This window comes from Ammodytes marinus (genome assembly GCF_949987685.1).
Source record: "Ammodytes marinus genome assembly, chromosome: 20".
Lineage (NCBI taxonomy): Eukaryota > Metazoa > Chordata > Actinopteri > Uranoscopiformes > Ammodytidae > Ammodytes > Ammodytes marinus.
In genome coordinates, this window is record NC_137224.1 from 14,759,657 (window position 1) to 14,783,202 (window position 23,546).

Below are 23,546 nucleotides of genomic sequence, written 5' to 3' on the forward strand. Positions count from 1 at the left end.
TTTAAAAAAAAAAGATGATCGAGGCATTTTCGTCACTCCGGCTCTGCACTCGGCTACTCTCGTCTACTTTCCAGACGAGTCGAAACTGGGGAACGGAAATAGTATTCTTGGTGCCGGCGGAAGCGGAACATGAGCGGTGTGTTTTGCATGGTGTTTTGGCCATAATAGGTCCATAGTTTTTGGCGTGAGGTTTGATTTGTCATGGCTGCCCACAGTAACAACTTCATCCGCGTACGCTTACACTTTGACTACCCGCCGCCAGCTGTCATTGACTGCCGCATGTGCTGGCTGCTCGTGGACCTGAACACGTGTCGCGTGGTGGCGGACCTGGAGAGTATCATCAGGGACAAGTTTGAGTACAGCCGCAGAAGCATCTTTTACCTGTACATTGAAGACTACTACCTCCCTCACACTGAGAGTATCTACCTGCTGCGGGACAACGACAGCGTCAGGGTGAAGGTGGTCTGTTTGCCTCCGGTTAATGGGCACAGCAGTTCTGTAGATGCAGCTAGTGAAAAGAGCAGAAAGAGACGGAGATGCACGGAGGAGGATGGGCCAGGAGTGAATGGAGTGAGTGTGGAAGTGAAGAAGAAACAGAGGAAAAAGAAGAGTGAGGAGAGCCCACAGGAGGATGCCAAGCAGGTCTCACTTGATGAGAGGAACAACCAGTCACAAGGGATGAGCAAAGAGAAGAAGAAGAAAAAGAAAGCAGAGGAAAGTGGCCGTGCTGTCACCCCTCAACCACCTGCATCTAGCAAAAAAAAAAAGACTAGTATTGACAAGCCAGGGAAAGGCCCCAAGAAGCCGCCAGGTGCCCAGGCTAAAGCACTGAAAGTCTCCTCTTCAGATTCCAGTAGCAGCAGTAGCGAGGATGAAGCCCCCAAAAAAGCACCGGCCCGAAAACCAGCATCCAAACCCCCCTCCTCCACCGCTGCTGCTGCTCCCAAGGCCCCTCCAGCCACCAAATCCCCCCACACTAAATCACGCCCTCCATCCCCTTCATCTTCAGAAACCACCTCCTCTTCCGATGAGGCCACAAGGGCAAAAAGCAAACCTCTCACCTCCACAACCCCCAAAGAAAGATTGATGGACAAGTCCAAATCTCCTTCCCTGCAGTCCACCAACTGTGCACACAAACAGGCTGCCAGTAACGCGGCGCCGACTCATGACAAACTCCCTGAGCCTGGAGACTCAGACAGCCAAGAGGAGCCGCAGCTGGTCATCAGACATCAGCTAGGCCGTGTCGGGGGGAGGGGGAGGCGGCCTATCACAGGCCACAGCAGCTTTAAGACCAGCTCCAACCAAGCCAAGGAGCCGTCTTACTGCACTGATTCACTGGTCAACATGTCAGTGGTCCTCCAGAACGGAGCAGAACATGCTCCCAAACAGGACTACAGCTCCATGCCCCTGCTAGCCGCCGCTCCACAGGTGGGGCAGAAGATTGCCTTCAAGTTGCTGGAGCTAACAGAGAACTATAGCCCAGAGGTATCTGACTATAAGGAGGGAGAGATTGTGAGCTTCGACCCGACCACCAAACAGGTTGAGCTGCTCCTACATAACGCTTTCCAAGCTCCTGTGGAGCCTGGCAAGTTTGACCTGGTCTATGAGAACCCGGATGGCTCGGAGACAGTAGAGTATGCAGTGTCCAGAGGCTCTCGGGTGACAGAACGCTGGGACTCCTTGCTGGAACCAAGGCTGATCATTTGAATCAAACCAAACAGGACCCTGTGAAATACTGGCATTGGATATGAAATGTTGATCTATGTTTTATATATGTAACTTGAATTAGTGATTGTTCCCAGGACTGGGACATAGTGGCTTTATTGTTTTTTTTACAGTGACATATCTGTGGAGATTTGAATAAACAGTTGTTCTACTAAAAAAAAATGTGTAAAAAAATGTATGAAGTGGCATGGAAATAAAAAGCCCAAGGTAAAGTACAATACCTCAAATTTTCTATCATTAGGCTATGTAACTTTAAGTGGGCCTACTTACAAGACAGTAAAATATGCTCAGTTACAGTCCTAAGTACATCATAATTTAGATCACTGGATAATTCTAAATGTTGCATCGAGGTGTGAGAGGAGTTTTAATGTTGCAGCGGGTCCAGGTGGAGCACTATAATAATATATAACTATAGCTGATGTTACTTAAAGACCTACTTGACCGGTGGGAATATGAAGGTGTATTGAACTCTGAGATCCTATGTAGTATAAATGTGCAAACATTTTTTATATCGGTTCATCCTAGCCTGAGAAAAGGCAGAAAGAGTGTTTTATGGTATCACTGTCTAACCCTACATTTTACAGATGTGACATCACTTCTGTACAACTGTAGGGTTTGGATTAACAGGAAAGCTGGGCCAAGGGAAGATTTTATATTTTCAATATATTTTTATAGCGATTTTATAATGATAGAACGCCGGTTCGGTATGGGTGAAGTATTCCTTTAAATACAAACACTAGCTTGCTACATATAGATATATGCTTCATTTGGTTACATGCCATGCTGTTAAAAATAACCACCCTGTAGTTGTGCATGTGAACAGGAGATGGCCCCACTTTACAATTTTACACTCTTAACACTGTCCAAATCTTTATTGCAGACCTTGCAAAAAATGTACAACACAATCAAACAAACACACACACACACACACCAACATACAGTATCTTCCCTCGCAATTTCTCTATCTTACAGTCTTTAATCATCTTAGTAATGGTTTTATTTTTCCATCAATTAATCAATGACTCCATGGCAACCATGCACTGTAGCAATAACTCCACGCACACACACACACACACACACACACACACATCCAGTGAAGGCACACAAGCACCCCGACACACACACACATTAGTAATCATGGCTCTCTGGATTATGTTATTGGGAGGTGTTTCCAGCAAACAACACATTAATAGGATATAAGTCAACATTGTGTGTGTGGGGGGGGGAGGTGGGGGGGTAAAAGCAGAGGAGGGAGATTAATGAAGAATAATCAGGCCTGTCACTGCACATCGGGGAGGCTGTAAAACACAGAGGAGTCACACTGGGGCACATCACCATGTCAAACTGAGAAAATATATTAAAGGGAACATCTGCTCGGAGGCAGGAGTCACACATCTCCTCCAAAAATCGATAAATTAGAGTTTAGAGCATAGCCTACGTCTTGTTTGGGTTTCACAACCACTATGGTTTTTAAAAAAAAGAGAGAAACAAAAAGGTTTGTCAAATAAGACGGGTAATTAGCAACATTCAACAGCCCTCCATCTGCAGTATTTTCTCATTAGTATCACAGTTTGACAAGTTCCTATTTTCAGTACATTATGTCTGTGTACGACATTTGTTATCATTGCATTTCAGGCTCTGCCACTGATGTATAAATTGACAGTGCACTGAACTGCAATGTGGGTGGCCACAGATGATTTAGAGCACTGTGAGTTGTGCTTGGAAACAAATATTAACGTACTGGTTCCTAGAAATTTTTTGTTTAAAAAAAATAGCAGACACAATAAAATCCAAAATATGGTCATTTTTTGCGTGATCTAAAAGGAAAAGTGTGACCTTTCGGGAACTTTTTCAATACTACTCTTATACGTATTTGTACAATAAGTATGCAACTGACTGGAAACAGGGTGAAACACATATAGTCTATGATGAGAAACTGTGCCCTGCTCTGTGCAAAGCTATAGAAAAAATTGTTAGCTAACTTTGCACTCTTCTCTTACATGCATTGTTTACATTTCCCCCCCATACTTAAGCCCTGAGGGTAGTTCATTACAAAATGATGCATTGAGACTGTAATCTGACACCTGAGCAGTGTTATCTTGCCATAACATCTGTCTTTGGAGGAAAGATTAGCACATAAGCTTGACAGCAGAGGTGTGGGAGCAAAGAGTTTGGTAAAGAAAAAAAACTTTGTTGACGAGGCTTTGTTATGCATTGTCACACTCCGTTCTACTCCTGCCTTCCCCGTCGCCTCTCAGTCCACACGCATCTCCCATCAAACTGCAACTCTGAGAGTCATTCTATCGAGTCATTAAGTTCCACCATTAGTTCCCTAAATAATCACCGAGATGTAATGACCCCTGTCACAGCGCTTTCATTTGCATAGGAGTCAGATTGACACTCTGTAGGCAATCAACGCTAGTTAAATGCCACAATGTGCTCTGTAATGGTGGCAGTCCATGGGAGAGATGTCTTCTGCTATACAACGTGGTGAAAATCAACACATTTTTTGACGGAAGGCAATTTAAAGGATGTTTTTCCCTGGATTTCATCGTTTAAGCTTAACCGAGCGTATTTAAGGCAGAACAACTGAACCCATGCTTGACTGAGGCTTTGGCATTTGTGCTGCTGCTATCTCTTGTCCCCATGTGATCAATGTAAGCCCATTTATCGCGGTAATGAGATCCTGTAGATAACTAGAGTTGCTATGGATCATTCAGCGATTCCAACGGTGTTATCTGATTGGGTTTTTTTTTTCCGAGAATGTGTCTGCAGCAGCAGCCAGTCTGATTAGGGAAACTGCAAAATGTGCATCTGATAATAAGAGTTTCGTAATAGTGTTTCTTTTTAATGTCAAAGCTGCAGTTAAGGCCTTTCTTGTAGCAAACTCACCCACTCAAAACATGTGTATGCTCAAACAAACTAACACAACGACTGTTGTATCAAAAAGTCACAGCAGTGGCAAATGTTTTATTCTTCTAAGCTGTGCATCATTAAATGAACTTGGGAACTTACGTGTGGTAAAATGTGTCCAGTCCCCTCTATACGTAAAGTGATTCTATGCATTCTAGCAATCACAAGCCAGTTTCCAGCCAAGTGGCATGGCCTTTGCTCCTTGTTGGAAACATGTCCTACGTGTTTCCTTTGCTGTCTCTCTTTTTCTGTGTGTGTGTGTGTGTGTGTGTGTGTGTTTCTCTTCCATCCTTTGCCGGCTAAACTCTCTCAGCCATTGTGAGAAAGGAAGTGTGTCACACGCGCTCGTGTGTTTGCATTAGCAGGAATGTGTGTGGGACCATTGCAGATGGTTTTCACTAGACTCAGGAATGTCTCGGAAACCTGACAGGCTCCAAATACATAAACAAACTATCCCCTCAAGTCCCACCTTCAAACGTTTATTCATAGAGAATATACATTTGTAAATGAACCCTGAATTATTAGTGGAAGACTTTCCTCATCAGCGATAGATCAAGTGTAGGGCATTCCCGGTCCAGAGAAATGCAGCCTGTTCTTTTATTGCATTACTTTGAATATCTCTCTTTACAAGGAAGCAATATTTCACTACATGCTTGACATACATGCTGGAGGGCCGAGTGGATATTGAATAATCAATCGAAATAAATCAGAGTGTAATGCACATGAGTGAGACTCTGTAGATGTATGGCTCGACCGTTTCCTCATTATAAGAGTATGGGTCATGAAGCAGGGTACTTGCCTACAACGCTGTTACCATGATACAACTGCAGCCTTGAGATCCATCCAGCTCCACGCAGCACAGGGTCATATCCTCCACAAAGTGTAACAAAAGTTCAGGGCACAACACATCTTTTCAGAGGACAGGAAAAGGGCCTCATTGCCACGGCCACTGGGGAGATACAGTTTAGAGGTCGGTCACACTAATATGAGACAGGCCTTTGAGAAGAGTGTGTGAGTTGTTTGGTATAGTATCTGCTCTCAGTTAAGGCTTGTGATGGCCCAACATTCCCAGAAACCCTGTCAACAACCACCAGAGAGAAGCACTTGTTGCCCGTGTCTTGTTGTGGGTTGTTATCCGAAGCTTAATAGTCACAGTGTGATGTTTCTCCTCCACTTTCTCAGAAAGCACATGCCTCGTATGTGTGTGTGTGTGTGTGTGTGTGTGTGTGTGTGTGTGTGTGTGTGTGCGTGCGTGCGTGCGTGCGTGCGTGCGTGCGTGCGTGCGTGCGTGCGTGCGTGCGTGCGTGCGTGCGTGCGTGCGTGCGTGCGTGCGTGTGTGTGTGTGTGTGTGTGTGTCTATGTGCTCTGATGAGACTGCAGCCCTTGCACACTCATATACCCAGACCATTCACCAGAGCTCGAGGTCAGTCCATCCACTCCCTGGCCCTGCACACGAGATGTTTAAATGTGGCTGACATGTGCTGCCTCCGAGGAACCCCGCTTTATATGAAATAGTGAATCCGTGCAAAGTTTTTTCTGCTGGCGTGTTAATCGGGGAGGAAATTAATATAACTACATGTTAGTGTGAGCAAATTTGACGTTGGTTTGGGGCCAATTTTATGGGTCAAGAATGAATCACATTTTCTTTACTCATTTGACATCTTACGTGGTTCAATTTCCAAATGACTTGATGGACGAACTAAATAGAATATCCTCAAATAGATTTTTATGAGATACAGTATTTACTGGCGTGTGTCTACATTTCACTTGGAAGACGGAATGCTTCCTTTTCTAAACGTTCCTGGACCCGGTAAAACACTGTGCCCCATTGTGAGCAGAAGATGAATTAACTGTAGTGTTTCATCGGTTAGTGTGAAATCATTGAAATGGTGTAGGAAGGAGAGAGCGCCTGCTGGACTCCACCCTTTTTAGTTCCACTGGAAATGGAGCCTCTTCCTGTTCTGTTTCCTGCACTCAACACTGCATTATTCCCCCAAAAACTGAAGACCTTCATTTCCCTTTCACAAAACACTACTTTACTTTATATGTGAATTTAAAAAATAAATAAAGAACACACTCAGGGTGTATTCACACAGGGAAAGTCCGTTAGTTCACTTGCTTTGGTCCAGACCAAATAGAATTTGAATTTTTTTTTTTTGGTGTGGTCCACTTTCATATTGCCCCTTTTGCAAGTGAACCAGCATTACGAAGCAAAACCACACGTGATCTGAGGTCATTCATTCATTGGACAGACATTCTGGGGTGGAGAGAAGCAGGAAGAACGAAGTAAAAACTGCGAATGTATCATTGATATATATAAAATAATAACAATGCCTACATCTAGCCTATAAATAAAGAAGAAAAACATAAAATTATTGTTGTTTCATATGGTTATAATATGTAGCCCTATGACAATGCCACGTTATGTGGCTTCTAGCCTACGATGTGAAACATAATTTTTACTGTATTTTTGCTGCTGGACGCGCGGCTCGCGTGAAGAATAGGCTCAAACTGAAACACAGCTGATTAAGCTGTGTATCAGCTGGGTGTCAGTTCGGCGCAGTTCAGCACCAAACTGACACGGGGACAGTATTGACGGTCCCGTTGGGAAGAACAATAAAAACACACACTTCATGCAAAGCGCAGCGTGAACCTGTTGGCACTGTAGGCTACGGGAGACGCTCCTCTCCATCTGATCGCTGATCCGCAGGCGTCATTATCAAATGTAATATTTTCGCTCGGGGCTCCCGGTCAAACCACAACTAATCTTCCTAACAATGGCGACAACAACACTTTCCCATAATGTGAATCTGATGGCGATTTAATAAAAAAGAAAAGAAAGAAAAGGCGCAGTGCTTCCTGCAATTGGGTCGGATCGAGTCCGGCCAAATTCACACCACAAACGAACTGCAGCAGAGTGCGTTTCGAAGCGCATCGAGACCACCTCTTCAGCTGGGTCTCGGAGCGTTTCTTTGGTCCGTCCCCGAGTGCGATTGCTGTTTTCACACCTGTCTGAAAGATGCGCACCGAAGGTGGAAGTGCACCTGAGTTCGTTTCAACCGAACTAAACACAGCATGTGTGAATACACCCTCAGTGATGCAGACGTCATGTGTTCTATCAACTTCTCCCTGGAGATGAAGCGCAGTGTGTGTGGTTCCGGGCTGCAGGCGGGCCTTTGAGGGTGTGTGTGACGAGGAATTTATGAGGAGAGGCCGCAAATGAATTTTAACCGCCAATGCTGTGCATTCAGTATATTGTTTATGCCCCAAGCGTTTTAGGGGGGATGGGGGAGGGGGGGGGGGGGGTAAAAAAACATGTGAGACCATTACTTTTCTATTCTTGGAAAAAAAATATATAAGTGAGAAGCATTTTTAAAGAGATGCAGTATGGGCCTATGCTGGAGAGAGAGGCGTTTGTGTCAGTAACATTGTATCAGATCATAAGACCGATGCTCTTTTTTAAAACTGAACTAATAGCTATTGAATGGTAATGAAACCATGACGACTCTTTGAGCTTTGGCCATTGGATCATTTGACCGTCACAGGCTAATTGAATTGAAGTATGAGTTATATGTATTTCTAAGTTTATTACATTATGTGTAAATGTAGTCTATTTGGGCTAACCTCCTTCCAGTAACTCTGAGGTCATTCCTGGTTTATGAAACAATGGATCCATGCATCGGTTACTGTATGTCAGCGTTGCAGTGCAGCGGGCAGGTGGACTTTCAAAGGGAAAGGGAGGCGCACTGAGAGGGGAAGTGGTGTCATTTCCAGTTTCCATGCCTGTTGCGTAACAGTTCAAGCTTTGCATGAGCGTGAAGGAAAATCCAACACTGGATATGATGCTGCAGCCGACCATGCTCATTACGCACGTGTGCGACTTGCCAAAATTAAATCATGGCTTCATTTGGATGGACTTATGTTGGCCAATCACAGATAGGTCATTACATTACAGTAGCTACTATTACAGCATGGATGGAGCTTTTTATAAAGTCCGGAAAGGAACATATTGAGCTCTACACAGAGGAATTAAGACATTTCAAGTTTGACCACTTAGAGAACACCGTACAACAAATAAATGTTAATGGTTTGTGGCAAAAGGCTGCCTTTAATGTATGCTAGCTGTTTTTGTTAACATTTTCGTGGAGCTCTGGTAGCGTGTGTTTCCAAATTAAGTTTGTCCAAATTGCTCCAACCTAACCTGGAGGGATGTGTTACACAGGTCAGTTCAGATTTCATAATATAGTGAAGGGTGGAGGAGGGCAGGCCCGTCACATCATTTCCTTTTTTGTAACTTTCTTCCATTGTCCCCCTGTAGTGCTGCACAATGAGTCCTCGACACAACTCCCTTCCTGAACTCTGGACCCCATGCCTGCCTTCATATTCCTCCCTTCACAACCCATGCAGTACATCACTACTGATATGACCAGGGTCTTCCACTGGACACTCTTAGTGAGTCACATCATGGTCACATGGGCAGGGACGGACAAGAAGTGCCGGGGCTAGATTCCTTTGTGCCTTTTGGGGAGGTGTCATCATCGTGCCTACATCACTGATAAGAAACAACGGGCGGGCGTGTGAGGTCAGAATCGGAGAGGCATCTCTGAAGTAAACTACTAGACTTTTAGGGGTTAACCAAAGGTGTTGTCTAGGAAGGCTCTCATAAATGAAGCAAGTTATACTGATATACATGCATGGACTAAAAGAGCTTTATCTGATATGCTATGAAACCAAAGGCATGTACGCTTATCAGTACACCTTCACATTATTCATTAAGGGGTTTAACCCCTGACTGAACTTAAGGAGTCTGCCCTCTAACCTCAAAGAGTAACCAAGCACAGGCCTGAAATCCCAGTGTTAGAGGATCTGTATGTCACAGATGGATCTACTTCCTGGATGCCACCCATGTGCAGGGCCAGTTAAAAGGGGGCCTTGCTGAACGCTCTGAACAGAAATTGATGTGTGTGGTCCCAAGCTTCGTCGACAGTCTGGTTCGGCTTCTCTTATCTTGCCCACATATAACTCATTTGCTGTAACCACACCGGTTTGTAACCTTCATTTTTCAATCATAAATCAAGATGGATGCTAAAATGCCACATTACCAATCCATAAAGTCAAAGAGTGGCTCATCTGTGACTGTTTATGGGGGAAGTTTACAGGCAAGGAGGTGTTTGTAATTGTACAGATCCACCGATTAAAAAGCAGCGTCATTGTTGTGCATGAATCCTCAAAGGGAGACTTCACAAACTGATTGCTTCAGCTCACTGCACCATGTAGCAAGGGCAGATGTTAAGCCTGTAGAGGTCAACAGTGCTTTTCTGCCATATAAATAGCATGTGGAGTTGTTCATCAGAGAAGGGATAAATTAAGTCATTTGAAGACGCAATAGTGTGGGCCAGATTCCGAATGATTCCCTTAAATAAAATAAAAATAGAATAGTATGTAGAAGACACAATCTAACAATGGCACGTGTGGGTTAACCGTCCTATCCTTGGGGTCAGTTTGACCCCATTCAATGTTTGACATCTCTAAATAAGTGGCTCTGATCATTTATTTAGCTTCTTATTCAATGACTTTTCCTAATTGTACGGGGACAACAGGGTAAATATAAAATGTACATGATTGTATGTTCTCATTGTCCTGTACACATGGGTGTTCTTCAGGGTCAACTTGACCCCAGGCTGTTTTAGCTTTATAAAACATGTAACAAGTATCAATATTTTACTATTTTTATTTTGGTTGTTTAGGATGGCATTTACTATAATATGCTATTGTATAATCGTCAAGACCCTTCCCCTCTGATTCAGGGCCCTTATCTACCAAACCATACCGGTATCTGTACATGGATGTATAAGGACGTGGGTGGGGTGTTTGTTTTCATTTAAAATACTATTTAGGGGAGTCAACAAAGAGTACCTGACTCATTATTTGGGATTGTAATCTTTTTCTGGTGGTTTAAAATGCTGGGGTCAAATTGACTCCAAGGATTACCAGTAAACTCAAATGTATGATGTAAGGATAACAGGAGTGTTAAGTATTGGAGCCTTAAATTGTGATAGTTTTGTCAAACACTCAACACTAATGTGCCCAATAATAATATTAAGAAGAAGAAGAAGAAGAAGAAGAAGAAGAAGAAGAAGAAGAAGAAGAAGAAGAAGAAGAAGAAATACAGTGCATCATTTGAAACATCTAACGAGAAGGTGGTGTGATTCTTCTTCTTTCAGATCATGGCTTTACTCTGTGAACCTTTGGCCTTGCTTCCTGTACCATTTATAATAACGTTTCACTCAGATCCCAAAGCGTGGCAAGAAACATTACCAGAACACAACCAGATCAGACACACTGTGAATAAACCCCCCAGTTTAACCCAGTTATCTGAATCAAATTGAGAATGGATAGGGTAATAATTAACACAGGCTTTTGTGTAAGACTTAGAAATAAGTTGGTTAGATAATATGGTAAAAGTGGACACCTATGTTACTAAATGTGGGCATTCAGCATGCCCTATTGGACTCTGATGAGACTGAAAACTATAAGCAATGATATGAAATAAAATAAAATAAACAAAAAACTTAATCCACCTTTAGCTATTTTGAATTTGGACCCTTTAGCCAATATGAATCAAAATTTTAAATCCTGATGCTGATGGCTACTTTAAGAACAAGGAGGACATTCCCTGAGGGCTCCTGGGAATTTGAGTTTACTTTGCACAATTAGGCTACCTAGGCCTACTCGAGCATTGTTTGTATTTATAGGCTCATTAAAGTATTTTTAGATCCTGTAGGGTAGGCTATATCTATGTTTAACTACTTTGAGTGTGTGTGTGTGTGTGTGTGTGTGTGTGTGTGTGTGTGTGTGTGTGTGTGTGTGTGTGTGTGTGTGTGTGTGTGTAATTGTGTGTGGAGGTGGGGTGTTTAAGGGGCGGGGCTTGATGACGTCGTCGTGGTTGCAGTGTGGCTAATGTGACTGCAGACGGAGCAGCAGCTGGGGATGGAACAGAGAGGCAGGAGCGGTCTCACATCTTGGACAGACGCCTGTGAATTATCTCTATAGCCTACTAGAATTAAGGACCTACCTTGAATTCACAACGAGACTTCTTCTTCTTCTGTTTCCCCCGTTTATTTTTCCTCGCTGACATCCGCGCGCCGGTCCATTTCACCCATCTATCTGTCTGTCAACTCCGGCACAGGGAGAAGGCAAAGACAACACGTTAAGAACAATCATAGATTACGTTGTCCCTGCTGCAATCACCATGGATGAAGACAATCAGGGTAAGGCTACATTATGTTTTGTCTCCCCCCACATTGGTTCCCTTTTGCTCCCCTAAGCCCGTGTGCATAGGGGTGGATGGATGGAAAGCATGGATGGAGGGATGGATGGATGTGTAGTCCTATGTGTGAGCCAGGGTGACACGGAGGTATTTCAGAGCCAGGATGTTTGCATGACATAGGCTACCTCGGTAAAAAATCAACCAGGGTTGATTGTCATGACTTAAAAAACCTGACTATTAAAGGAGCGTTCCTTACAGACACAGCGCGACTTCGCAGGTAAGAGAGGGTCGTCCGAATGTGCCTGTGTGCAGAAACATCTAAAAAAGCTGTCATGATATACAAAAAAACACTGCCTTTTTTTTAATCAGGCATGCACCTTTTCCATCTGTTTGATGTCTTCCTGTGAGAGGCTTTGAAGTTGCTCTCACTATCTCGTTGAGCCGTTTGAAGGCTCTAAACTGGTGGAAACATTGATAAGATATCTGACTGGCACCCCTCCATTTGGGGCAGAGAGACACAACAGGATCAACATCCTTTTGTAGGAATATACAAAAAAAAAAGAAATTCCTATAGTGATACAACATGAGGTTAACCCACTATAAATTAGGATTAGGTGGCTGGTTCACTTGGCTATAGGCTACAAAAGCTGCATCTTGTGCCAAAAAATTGTGCCGTTCAAAACTGAGGGTAGAAAACAGATGAATATGTATAAATACTATACATTAAAGGACTTTTTGAGGGACTGTATGGTAATTAAATGATGGAGCTGCTGTGTGTAAACTAAGTGATACTGTATTATAAAGTCACATTGGATGCCATAGACAAGCTACCCAATAGTAAATATCAAGACATAGAACTTTGTATTTGATAGTGTGATTGAGCTGAATGAATTCAACCCTTCATGTGTAACCCTGATCTGTGCTCACATGGCTGCTGTAGCTCAGAGCCCCATATCAGTTACCATACACGATAGCAGGGAGACACACATGCAATATGCGTCTGAGCAGATAATCCAAACCGCCTTGTGGGTTGAAGGCCTCCTATAGGCAGTGCAGTGTGTAAACAAACGGCAATGTCCTGATAACAGTTTGTCAGTTAAACTGTGAGAGACCAGGAGAGACCCTCATCTGGACTTCCAAATTGTTTCCCCCCTCCAGAGAGTACATGAAACTCGAAAAATTAGAATATCATGCAAAAGTTCATTTATTTCAGTAATTCAACTTAAAAGGTGAAAATAATATATTATATAGACTAATTACATGCAAAGTGAGATATCTCAAGCCTTTATTTGTTATAATTTTGATTATTATAGCTAACAGCTTATGAAAACCCCAAATTCAAAATCTCAGAAAATTTGAATATTACATAAAATCAATAAAGAAGGGATTTTAAATACAGAAATGTCGGCCCTCTATAAAGTATAATCATATGTACTCAGTACTTGGTTTGGGCCCCTTTTGAATGAATTCTTGCCTCATTCATTTTCCTTGATATTCTAATAATACGAGTATCACCTGTATATTCTCATTTCCAAAGAGTCTGAATATACGTTAACTTTAGGTAAACTCACGTAAACGGAAGTGGCATTGACCCTGTATGACCTCTTTCACTGATCTTAACTTGTAGGTGTGCATACAGCGGCACTAGTTTGGTAACAGCCTGCTCCCTACCGTAGGGAGCAGGCTGTGCCTGTCCTAATATACTCATACTTTCAATGTCTCCTTATGTTTCATTATCTACATTTTCACTAAGTTTTTAGGGGGGGGGGGGGGATTTCCATAAACTTAACTGTGTGTATTCACAGTCCACAGATAATTAGTCTTTTGTTTTTTTGGTGACTCCCTGGATTTCCTCCAGTGCCAACTTTGGGCAGAAATTGTGCATAAGAAATATCTTAAAGGCAAATAACCATGAAATTGACGTGGGAAGAACCCTTCGTATTTTGGGTTCTTCATTGGCTTGACTGTAAGACAAGAAGTCATGCACAAGCAATACCTCATTCATTCATAGTCTTAATGTTACATTGTTTTTTTTAGTTTAATTAAAGGGATATTAATCTTAACTAACAGTTTACAGATTATATCCTCTTGATAACCTAATCCACAAGGACTTGCTGTAGCCATAAATGCCCCCCCCCCCCTTGTAAATTACCGCTAGTACACCCACCACAGAGGAGGCCAGTCTAGATAGATACCGGCCCCTGGACCATGTGACAGGATGTCAGAGAGCAGCAGAGGCACGCTGTCCAAGTTCAAACTGGAAACATACGACTCAAGCTCAGAGAGATTATGTGCAGCACTATTCAAATAACTTACCATAAATGTTGAAGTAATTAAGTGCTTCTCGCTGTCACGCACACAACCACTTGACATTGTCTGCATTCACACCTCGATACGCTGGTGTCACAGTGCAAGCACTTAGCGCTAAATCTGTCTCCGCCGGTCACTTAACAGCAGTTGAAGTCAAAGTTTCACCTTCATCGGCAGTAGCTTGTAAAACCCAGAGATGTTCAGAACAGACTTATACAGCATGATGTCAAAGCCATTTTCGTGGTTCACTGGCTTCAAATCCAAACCAATGAACTAGCTGCGCCATGCGGCTCTCGGGGTGCTTTTCTGCAGGCCAACCAATGTGCACATTGCCCTCATGTGTACATTAGGGCCAATGTTCTCACGCCTGCATGTGCAGCGTATGAATGCATGACTGTACAACATATGTTCAGAGTTGTGGCTATGATTTGTTCTGCGTCAGCGAATAAACCTGAGGACAATGGAGAAAGAAGCCAACAGATGTCATGATACCCTTTAGAATTAATAACTGGCGTTCATCCAGCCTTTTGTATGTTACAAGTGTACAATAAAGCTGCTGTCATCATTTTTGTTATATTATTAACAATAGACCAAATGACTACCTGTATTGTGAAAGGGGAAGCTTGTAGTGACACACCCACAGAGAATAGGGCCCAATTTAGCATTTTCTCTTAACTCTATGGAACATTTTAGCATCTTTTGACTAATTGTCTTGGTTTAAGAGCCTTTTTTGTTTTGGTTTAGATTCACAGTCCAATGTGCTCATTACTTACCAGCCACTAAACTGCACACAGTCAGTTACTATAGGTTTTAAGATTAGCTTGAAAATAGAAAATCAAATCAAAGGTTTCTTTAAAGTAACTATTGGGTTTCAGTATATGAAACAGACTTCAACAAGCAGGAATAAACTGCAGATGGAAGAAAAGCTTATCTCAAGGTAGATAAAGCGCAGGACTACCAGTATAAGTTTGAATTTGACAGTCAGATCATTTCAGTAAAGGACACCACTCCATTGCTAGTCGTTTGGGAGTGAAGCACTGTGCGCATCACTTGCGGGACTCAGCTGTGGCATGGGATTCATTAGGACATGTTTACTGTGCTCGCTAATCAGACTTGGCGCTTCTTTGCCACAGTGCAGACAGGGGCCCGGCCTGAAAATGAATGGAAATCAGCAACAGGCTTGAAATCCTTAAAAGTTTTTATTAGTCATAAGTCTATTTTGAGCGTCACACACCATATAGCTGGATGGAGAAGTGGAAAAAACACAGAAGCAGAAATTGGCTGGAAAAAAAACAGTTTGGAAGGAGGCCATGCATTTTCAACACTTGGACTTTCTTGTATTTTCTCTTCTTTTATAGCTAGCTTTGTGACGCTTCAGTCAGGGGATTCATTTGGGACTGAGTCAACAGTTGTTTTGGGAGTTAGGGGTAGATAAAATTCACCCTTTAAAAAATGGCCCACGCCTGAGTAAGGATGCCTGTGACGAGTGAGGTTCCGAAACAAAACACGCTAAAATGTTTGTCTATGGGGTCCTGAGAGGTTTCCCTTGGCCATATTTCCTGTGAAAGTCATGATAACCCCAGTGTGTCAATCAACACTCTTCTGTCTGTCTCGGCGTGGGAAAAGTGAAATGGGAAAAGCTTTTTCCTTCGATTCTTCTACTGTCGTTGGACTGAATGTGTGAGTGTCTGCTAGAATAACAAGTCGTATAGGACCACAGCAGTACTGTTTTATCTGTAAGGTACGCACATGACAGTGTCTGTTGGCAGAATCATCGCGATAGATCTTGCAATCATTTCTGATTCTAAAATGATGCCTTTTGTCTCTGAATTTTTTCTAATCATCTCCTCTGACTTAATGGACATCTTACTGTATATACTGTAGTATGCAGTTATATCCGATCAGGTTCCCCCACCAGCAGGCATGAAACCTAAGCTAAGGTGGATTTCGGAGAACCTTTGGTGTCCCTGCATTGTTCTGTCTTTCTTGAGAGGGATTAGTTTGGTAAGAAGGGGAAGTTGGTGTGATTAGGGTATGGTCTTTGTTGTGGCTGTAGGGCGAGCGTGTGGGAGGACATCAGACATCAGACAGCTACACTTTGCCCTGGGAGGCTGGCTGGCTACATGGTTAGACAGCAGAAGAACAGAGCTCAGACATATCCGTGTCTCTCTGCGTCTGCATTGTTAATGTCACCCTGTAGACGCGGTGCATGTCTGATCTGATCTGCTTGTAGGTCAAATGCATCAGAGCTGAAACCATTGGTTTATTAGCTGGTGAAGTGTTAAAGTAAATTTGTTTAAGTCACTAGCTCCAGTCTCTCAACCGTGAAGATTTTCTGCTTTAATTTGTCTTCTATGTTAACAACCGAAATACAGTATATACAGTAAATGTTGATCAGACAAAAGAAGACCACTGAACCCGTCATGATCAGCATTTTTCACACTTTCGGACATTAAATAGACCAAACTATTGATCAGTTATTTGACTAAATAATAAAAACATATAAGTGTATTTTCTAAACCAGTGCAATACTACCACCAATACGAAGCAGTGCTATGCAATTGTACATTTAGCTATAAAAAAAACCTGTATGTTTAAGGACCATGGTTATTGTATGTTGTACAGATTGTAAAGCCCCAAGGCAAATTTATAGAATTGACTTGACATGACCTTGTTAAAGTCTCTCATACTTTACCTCAGTTTTAATCACCTGGCTGTAGAAATAATTTCCACATGGGTATAAAAACACAGAGTTGGATTGAACTCACCACTTGTACATTTCTTGCAATGTCCCAGTAGCCAAAAATTAATATCTGCAACGCTTTAGGCAAAACATGTCACTTATGTGTGTCGACAGACACGCCCCCCAAAAAAAGTGCCGAAACGTACTTATACAATCTCGGCGGTTGACCCTAGCAGACTGTCTGTGTTGTTTAAAGGCTTAAAGGGAGATTTGGATAGAACAGAAATCCATTTTTTGAATGCCAAGATTATGGGTTTTGTGGTGCAACATTAGAGGATTAAAACATACAGTACATTAAACCACATGCAACAAGACAAATACACAAACACAGACACAAACCGTGTTGACGCGTGACATGCAAGGATTTCTTACAAAGTGCAGTTTAAGTGTTGAGAGAGAGAGAAGACTACATATGGACCTGATTAAGAGAGGGACTGGGGAGGCTTCCCGACATGTTCCCATCACCATGGTAGTGTGTGTGTGTGTGTGTGTGTGTGTGTGTGTGTGTGTGTGTGTGTGTGTGTGTGTGTGTGTGTGTGTGTGTGTGTGTGTGTGTGTGTGTGTGTGTGTGTGTGTGTGTGTGTGTGTGTGTGTGTGTGTGGAGACGAGACATTGCAGCGGTTTGTCAGTAAGGGCAAGATTTCTGCCTCTGTGAATAGAGGCGCTCTTTGCCTGTAGTCTGGACTTATTGCTTGGAGCTGTCGGGAGGGGAAGCCCTTTAAGCGGGAGACGGAGAGCAGATGGTAGACAAAAAGGAATGGCAAATTAAATGAGCAGGAGACGTAGACGGACATCGAGGGCAGCCGAGATGTACTGTGTAGTAATCCAAACCTAATTTCAGTGCAAGCAGGGTTATAAGAGAAAACAGGCTCCAGCTGACCATACAGACAGGATGAGGAGGGGTTTGGGGTTGGGGGGGGTGAGGGGGCTCTGGAAGGTAAATGTATGTTTCTTGGCTTCTGGCTCAATAGAATTGGGAGAACCACACCGACGCCAAGCTCGTTCTCACCTTATTCACATGTCTTGGCACTTTTTCAGTTCATTTTCTGCACTTTTTTCACAGCCAAGTGTATATTTTCTCTTCTGTTCTGGGTCAGCCCTTTTAATGGGACATCTTTGACCCAGCAGGTATAGCCATGGGACAGGTTGATATTAAACATGATCCATGTATAAGGAACCTTAGTCAACTTAAAACCAAGATAGACCAATCATTTGAGCTCTCTGTGGGTGGTTCTTCTCTGTTGTTTTGATCAAAGCTCTGCTCTCGTTGTGAATGGGATCGTGGTGGTCCGCAAAAGTCACTGTTTTTACAGGCAGCTGCACAAGCATCACAGGAACATCCTGAAGCTCGGATCAGGCTGGAGGGGCCGACACAGAGCTCCACTACGTCCTGTTGGACTGAGGCGCAGACCCAAAAGGTTTGAAGTTAGTGCCAGTCGCCCTGGTTGACCCCAATATCCCTGCCGGTGTCAGCTCGTTGTCAGTCATCGAACACATCAGAACCTATTTCCTCTCCTTTGTTGTTGTGCATGGACTGAGAAGCACCCAATGCGCATTTCAAAATTGTCCCTGAGCTAGATTCCCATCGCAATAACGGAGGTGAGCGTGTACATGATATCAGATAAAGCGCTGCGTTCATTGTACTTCCTGTCAATCACCTGACACCAGGAAACAGCAGCAGTGCCTGAAATATATGTCGCCTTTCAAGATGTATCGTCTCATCAACGTCTTCTATCCTTCTTTGTTGAGACGAGCATTGTTGAGAAGCTTTTATATTCAGAATAGTAAAAGCATGGAAATGCTTAAACAGCATGCGGAAATTTGGTTATTAATACAACGCAGCAGAAATTGAGGGTGATGTTTGTAATTCTTTCTTTGGTATTTAGTCATTAACCAAAATATTAGTCCAAACTCATCTTCAGAGAGGCATTCATTTCTGTGCCATATTTATCCAGCAGTTATTTTGTCTGGACCCAAGTGGTGGTCTAACAGAGCAACAATGCTAGCATTCTTGCTAGGTAGCGTGCGTATCCGTCAAATGTTTAGACAGAAGTTGAGAGCAACCAAAGCTGTGTTAAATGTGTAACACAGCAAAAAGCAGTAGGTGTGACTACAAAACTAGCAGAAGAGCTTTTTCTGTTCCCATTCCGCAGAGTTAAAAACAAATGACATGTTTCAGTGTAGATTTCAGAGTGATCCAAAGAAATTTGAACTAGATGTAGATAGTGAAGAGGCTTTATCTCTATGTAACACCAGTAGCCTATTCAGACCCTTTTTTATTGAATTTTAGATTTCTGTTTTAGATATTCCAGCCCTATGAGAGAGTAAGTGAAAGATATTAACAGAGTTGCTTTTACAGCTTCCTTCTAAGCTCTGTCTAAAACCTGGATGTCCATGTGAGATCTGTTGCAGCGAGTGAACAGAGCTCCTTGGACCACACTCAGCCTGTGAAAGCCCCTCATCCTGCCCCAAAGCCAGGAGAAACAGCAGCATCCATCTGATTCTTTCTCAGGCCTATCAAATCATCAGATTATGGTTACTTTGGCCCTCAGCATATGGCAGTGGAAGCTCCTCGGAGTCCATTGGCTGTGTCCAGTCCAATACAATATTGACATAGCGCTTGATGCCCCCTGTGATATAAGACCTCCTCCTAAGCAATCACACACTCTCACACCAAATGCCCTCACAGCAAGGGGTCCCAAAAAACTCCCCAAAAAACTGAAGATTAACCAGAGCAATCAGTGAGAGACCTCTTTACCTCCCCGAGCCCCAGATTCTCTAGAAACAAGAAGCAATATTACCCCCCCCCCAACCCCCCCAAATCTGTCTTCTCACGCAACCAGGCCAGGACTGTTGTTACTGAATTATTACTGAGCAGCTTACAGCACACTACACTTTAATCATGCATAATTTCACAGGCACAGAAACCACACATAGCACACATTAAAGGTACATTCATCAGGAACTGGAATTTAATTTTGTGGGAAAAAAAAACAAATTAAAAAACCCCAGCTTAAAGGAGTTGTCAGCAGTTTTCTTTTTACCTCTAGTTATTTGATCGACAGAACAAAAACCTGCTACTATTTCGACTATCATTTCATTTTTCAAGCAAAAATGCCAAAGGCTCTCTATTTCCTACCTCAGAATTGTGACAGTTTGCTGCTTTTCTGTATGTGATATTAATTTGCCAATATCTATTTATTTTTTACTGTTGGTTTAAGTTGTTTGTAGACTTCGCCTTGGGCTTAAGGAGATTGAGATATTAAAAAAAAAAAGTTTTTTCACTGTTTTCTTGCATTTTATTGACCAAACAAAGAATCGACTGATCAAGAAAATGATCGGCTGGGCTTACTTCCATACCAAACATATTCACCAACGCTCTGTATTAATGTCATTTTTAAATGTACAATCCTTATCTGGACATGTGGAGTGAAGATTGAATGAGATTTTTTTGTTTTTTGGAACACAACCCTGAAGTTTTTTGTTTCACTTTATCTCCAGTGCTACATTTCGGCTTGCTTTCTGCACACACATTTCACCTCCTGAAGTCATTGTCCACACATTGGCCTCCATGCTGACATTCTGGCATTCCTGCGAGCCCCTGGAGACAGCAACACCAGACATATGCTCCTACACATACTATCACAATAGTAGGTTAAAGGCAGGCAGTGGTGGGTCGACGGCAACATCTGTGTATAGGCCATTACACTTCCGATTCGTATTGGGTTTACAGAGTCGGCGGTGAGGGCGAGCGTGTGGGATTTGTGCCAGCTGGCCAGGCCTTGGTGTATATGTGCTCACGTGCACTTCTGTCTGTATGAAGGCTTTAATGCAGAGCGTGTCCCTGTCTACAGTTAGAGGGATTGGGGGGAGGGGAGGGGAGTGGTTCAGATTATAGTCTCAATCCAGAGGAAATTCCCTTTTGCCCTTCTGTTTCCTTGCATTTGTCACAATGTGCTGCCGGGGCCAACCAGGGTAACAGGGTTATATCTTTATTTATTTTATTTTATTTTTTAAACTCACTTCAAAAGACATTACAGAGGTTAAAGTCGGCACTCAATGGATCTGGACCCAAATCCTCTTTCACTCACACGAGTCAGTGAAAAACTGGAGCCCAGCCAGTGTTAAGTGAGCGTGGGATTTTCACTCTGAGCTATGTGCTATGAGTACCTTGATGCGATTGCTGTGTGCTGGATACTGGTTTTAGGGAAGTCCTTGAATCAATTCTCAAGGCTCTCTGCCTGTCCACTCTAACAAATGGCTTGAACATATATTGATTTTGTGTCCAATAAACATGGTGAAAGTTATGAAACTGAAGGGTTGATGATGCCAACTGGTGTGTTTTTTTTCTTCTAAAGCAGCCCTGCATTAGTCTAAATGCCATCAAAGCCTCTGGTTTCAGTGTGTGACTGGGGACAGTTGTTAGCTTTGGGTGTGAAGAGCAGCAGGGGCTTTACTCCTAAAAGTAGATTTTGAGGGATTTTAGTTTTTAGGAAGGGGAAATTAGTGGAGAGGCCGTTTAAACCCCTTTGACCCTCTCAACCCGTCACTCATTATAGTGGATTTCTGGAGCTTCCATATACAGTAACAGATTTATTTTAGAGGTTCAAAAAAGGCTTTTCGGGTACATTGAAATCTAAAAACATTCAAAACTAACTAACTACAGCTACCCGACTATTCCCACTCCTCCCAAGGTCTATTGTTTACTCTGAAGCAATGACTCACACGAATATTGATTTTAGTGGATTAGCATTGGAGCGTGGCTGTGTTTGGTTTGAGCTACAATGGAGGCAACGCACAGCACGACTCCTCCTGTGCCTGCTGAAGACACTAAACTCATTTCCCGAAGTGAGTCATAGAAGGTCGTCGGGGCTATTGTGTTAATAATGTAATTGGTGGACCGCCTCTGTAGAAGACCCCCCATCCCTCCAAAACCATTAACAAGATTATCCACTGGAACAGGGACTTTATCAGTGGTTTTATAGTCCTCTCTTTTATTAAAATGTGTGGTTTGAAAGACATATGTTACAGGTTATCCAGTAAGAGAGACCTGGATTGGGAGGCTAATGGACATGTTTGGCCATTAGTGGTGGTGGTAGGCTTTTATAAAAGGGAGCATCTTCTGCATTTCATTAGATTTGTAATGAATCAAGATTGTAATCATGCACATTGATGCCGCCAGCGGATATCTCTCCCTTAGCTAATGCACGGCCTCAGGCAAATGGAAAACATGGCACTGTCTGGTGCTGTTAGCTTTATCATCTTCCTCTAAGCAACACATTCAAAAAGACAAAGAAGAATCGTTATATAGGGGGACCCGGGTTCGATTCCAGCCCGCGGTCGTTCTCTGCATGTCACTCCCCTCTCTGCCCCATTTAAACTCTGTCTCTACACTATCAATAAAGCATAAAAAAAGTCAAAAAAATATCTAAAAAAAAAGTCGTTATATTTAGGTTGCGACTAGTTTCCCAATGTTGATTAATCTTCTGATTATTTTCTTGACTATAATTAATGGTAAAGATGACTGATGCTGATGTTTAGCAGGTAATGTGAATGAAAATGTCGAAACCCATCTTGGTAAGGAATTGTAATCCATCAGTGATATCAAATTTGGAACAGTGCAGTGGCAGCAATGACCATTTGTAGTTTGAAATGTACCTTTAATTGGTCCTCAGGCTAAGCGATTTTCTGTCCTATGTTTTTCAGATAAAATTCATCAAACCCCCAGGCTTTGGCTAAATGTGACAAGCTGACATTTAATCATAATGGCCACATTAGCTCAGTTTAAAGGAGTAGTTCCACATTTTGAGAAATGAGAGAATGAGAGAAATTATTTTCTTTCTTACCAAGAGATAGCTGAGAAGATTGAAAGGGCTCTCCTTTCTAACTGTTAAATATGAAACTACAGTCAGCAGTCAGTTACCTCAGGTTAGCACCAGTAATGCAGATATAGCCTGCATAAACATGGTAATTAGAAAAGCTTTAAAAGGGCTTGCTGGACATTTTTTTTTGTTTTACCCAAAGGCAGAGCCAGGCTAGCTATTTCCCCGTTTCAAGTCTTTATGCTAAACTAAGCTAACCAACTGCTCGCCATAGCTTCATATTTTAACAGACACATATGAGAGTGGCGTAGCGTACATTTTCTCATCCAGCTCTTGGAAAGAAAGCCAATTAGAAATTGTTCCTAAATGTTGAATTGTTGCTTTAAGTTTTAACTTTCCACTGCCTTTTGCTGAGTTTGAGATATCTTGTGGGACAGAAGGACAGACACCCTCGCTTTTTTGTCTGTAGGCAAAACATTTGGAAAACATTCCTCCAAGTAGTAGACCATTAAAGAGTTGTTTAAGACAGCCTTGAGCACTAACTGGCTTTAGAGCCTGCATTCCCAGCACGCACAGTTGCATAAGCATTACATAATTTTCATTGTTCATTTATACCCCCCCCCCCCCTCTATGGTCTATTAAAAAAAACATGGCCCACAAAGGAAATCCCCCTGCTGTTTACCTGAACCTCATCACGGCGCTTCAGGATTAAATAACCAGGATAGGAAGCGCCTTTTGTCTCAGCGCTGATGTGAATTCCATC

At 42.7% G+C, this 23,546-nt stretch overlaps 2 protein-coding genes across 2 annotated transcripts in view; both read left to right on the forward strand.

The window, feature by feature from the left end:
- Positions 1-130: 130 nt before the first annotated feature.
- On the forward strand, positions 131-1,869 carry coil (coilin p80). Its single transcript, XM_080049605.1, has one exon. It carries the CDS (start codon positions 202-204, stop codon positions 1,705-1,707), a length of 1,506 nt encoding a protein of 501 aa, XP_079905731.1. The 5' UTR covers positions 131-201; the 3' UTR covers positions 1,708-1,869.
- A 9,876-nt stretch (positions 1,870-11,745) lies between these two features.
- LOC307267317 (cytohesin-3-like) overlaps positions 11,746-23,546 on the forward strand; it is a 29,518-nt gene continuing 17,717 nt past the window's right edge. Inside the window, exon 1 of the mRNA XM_080049608.1 lies at positions 11,746-11,909. Within this exon, the coding sequence (XP_079905734.1) occupies positions 11,891-11,909 (19 nt within the window). The 5' untranslated portion in view covers positions 11,746-11,890. The remainder of the gene's footprint in view (positions 11,910-23,546) is intronic.

Coding starts and splice junctions, on each gene's coding strand:
- coil (XM_080049605.1), top strand. CDS start 202: ATGGCTGCCCACAGTAACAACTTCATCCGCGTACGCTTACACTTTGAC.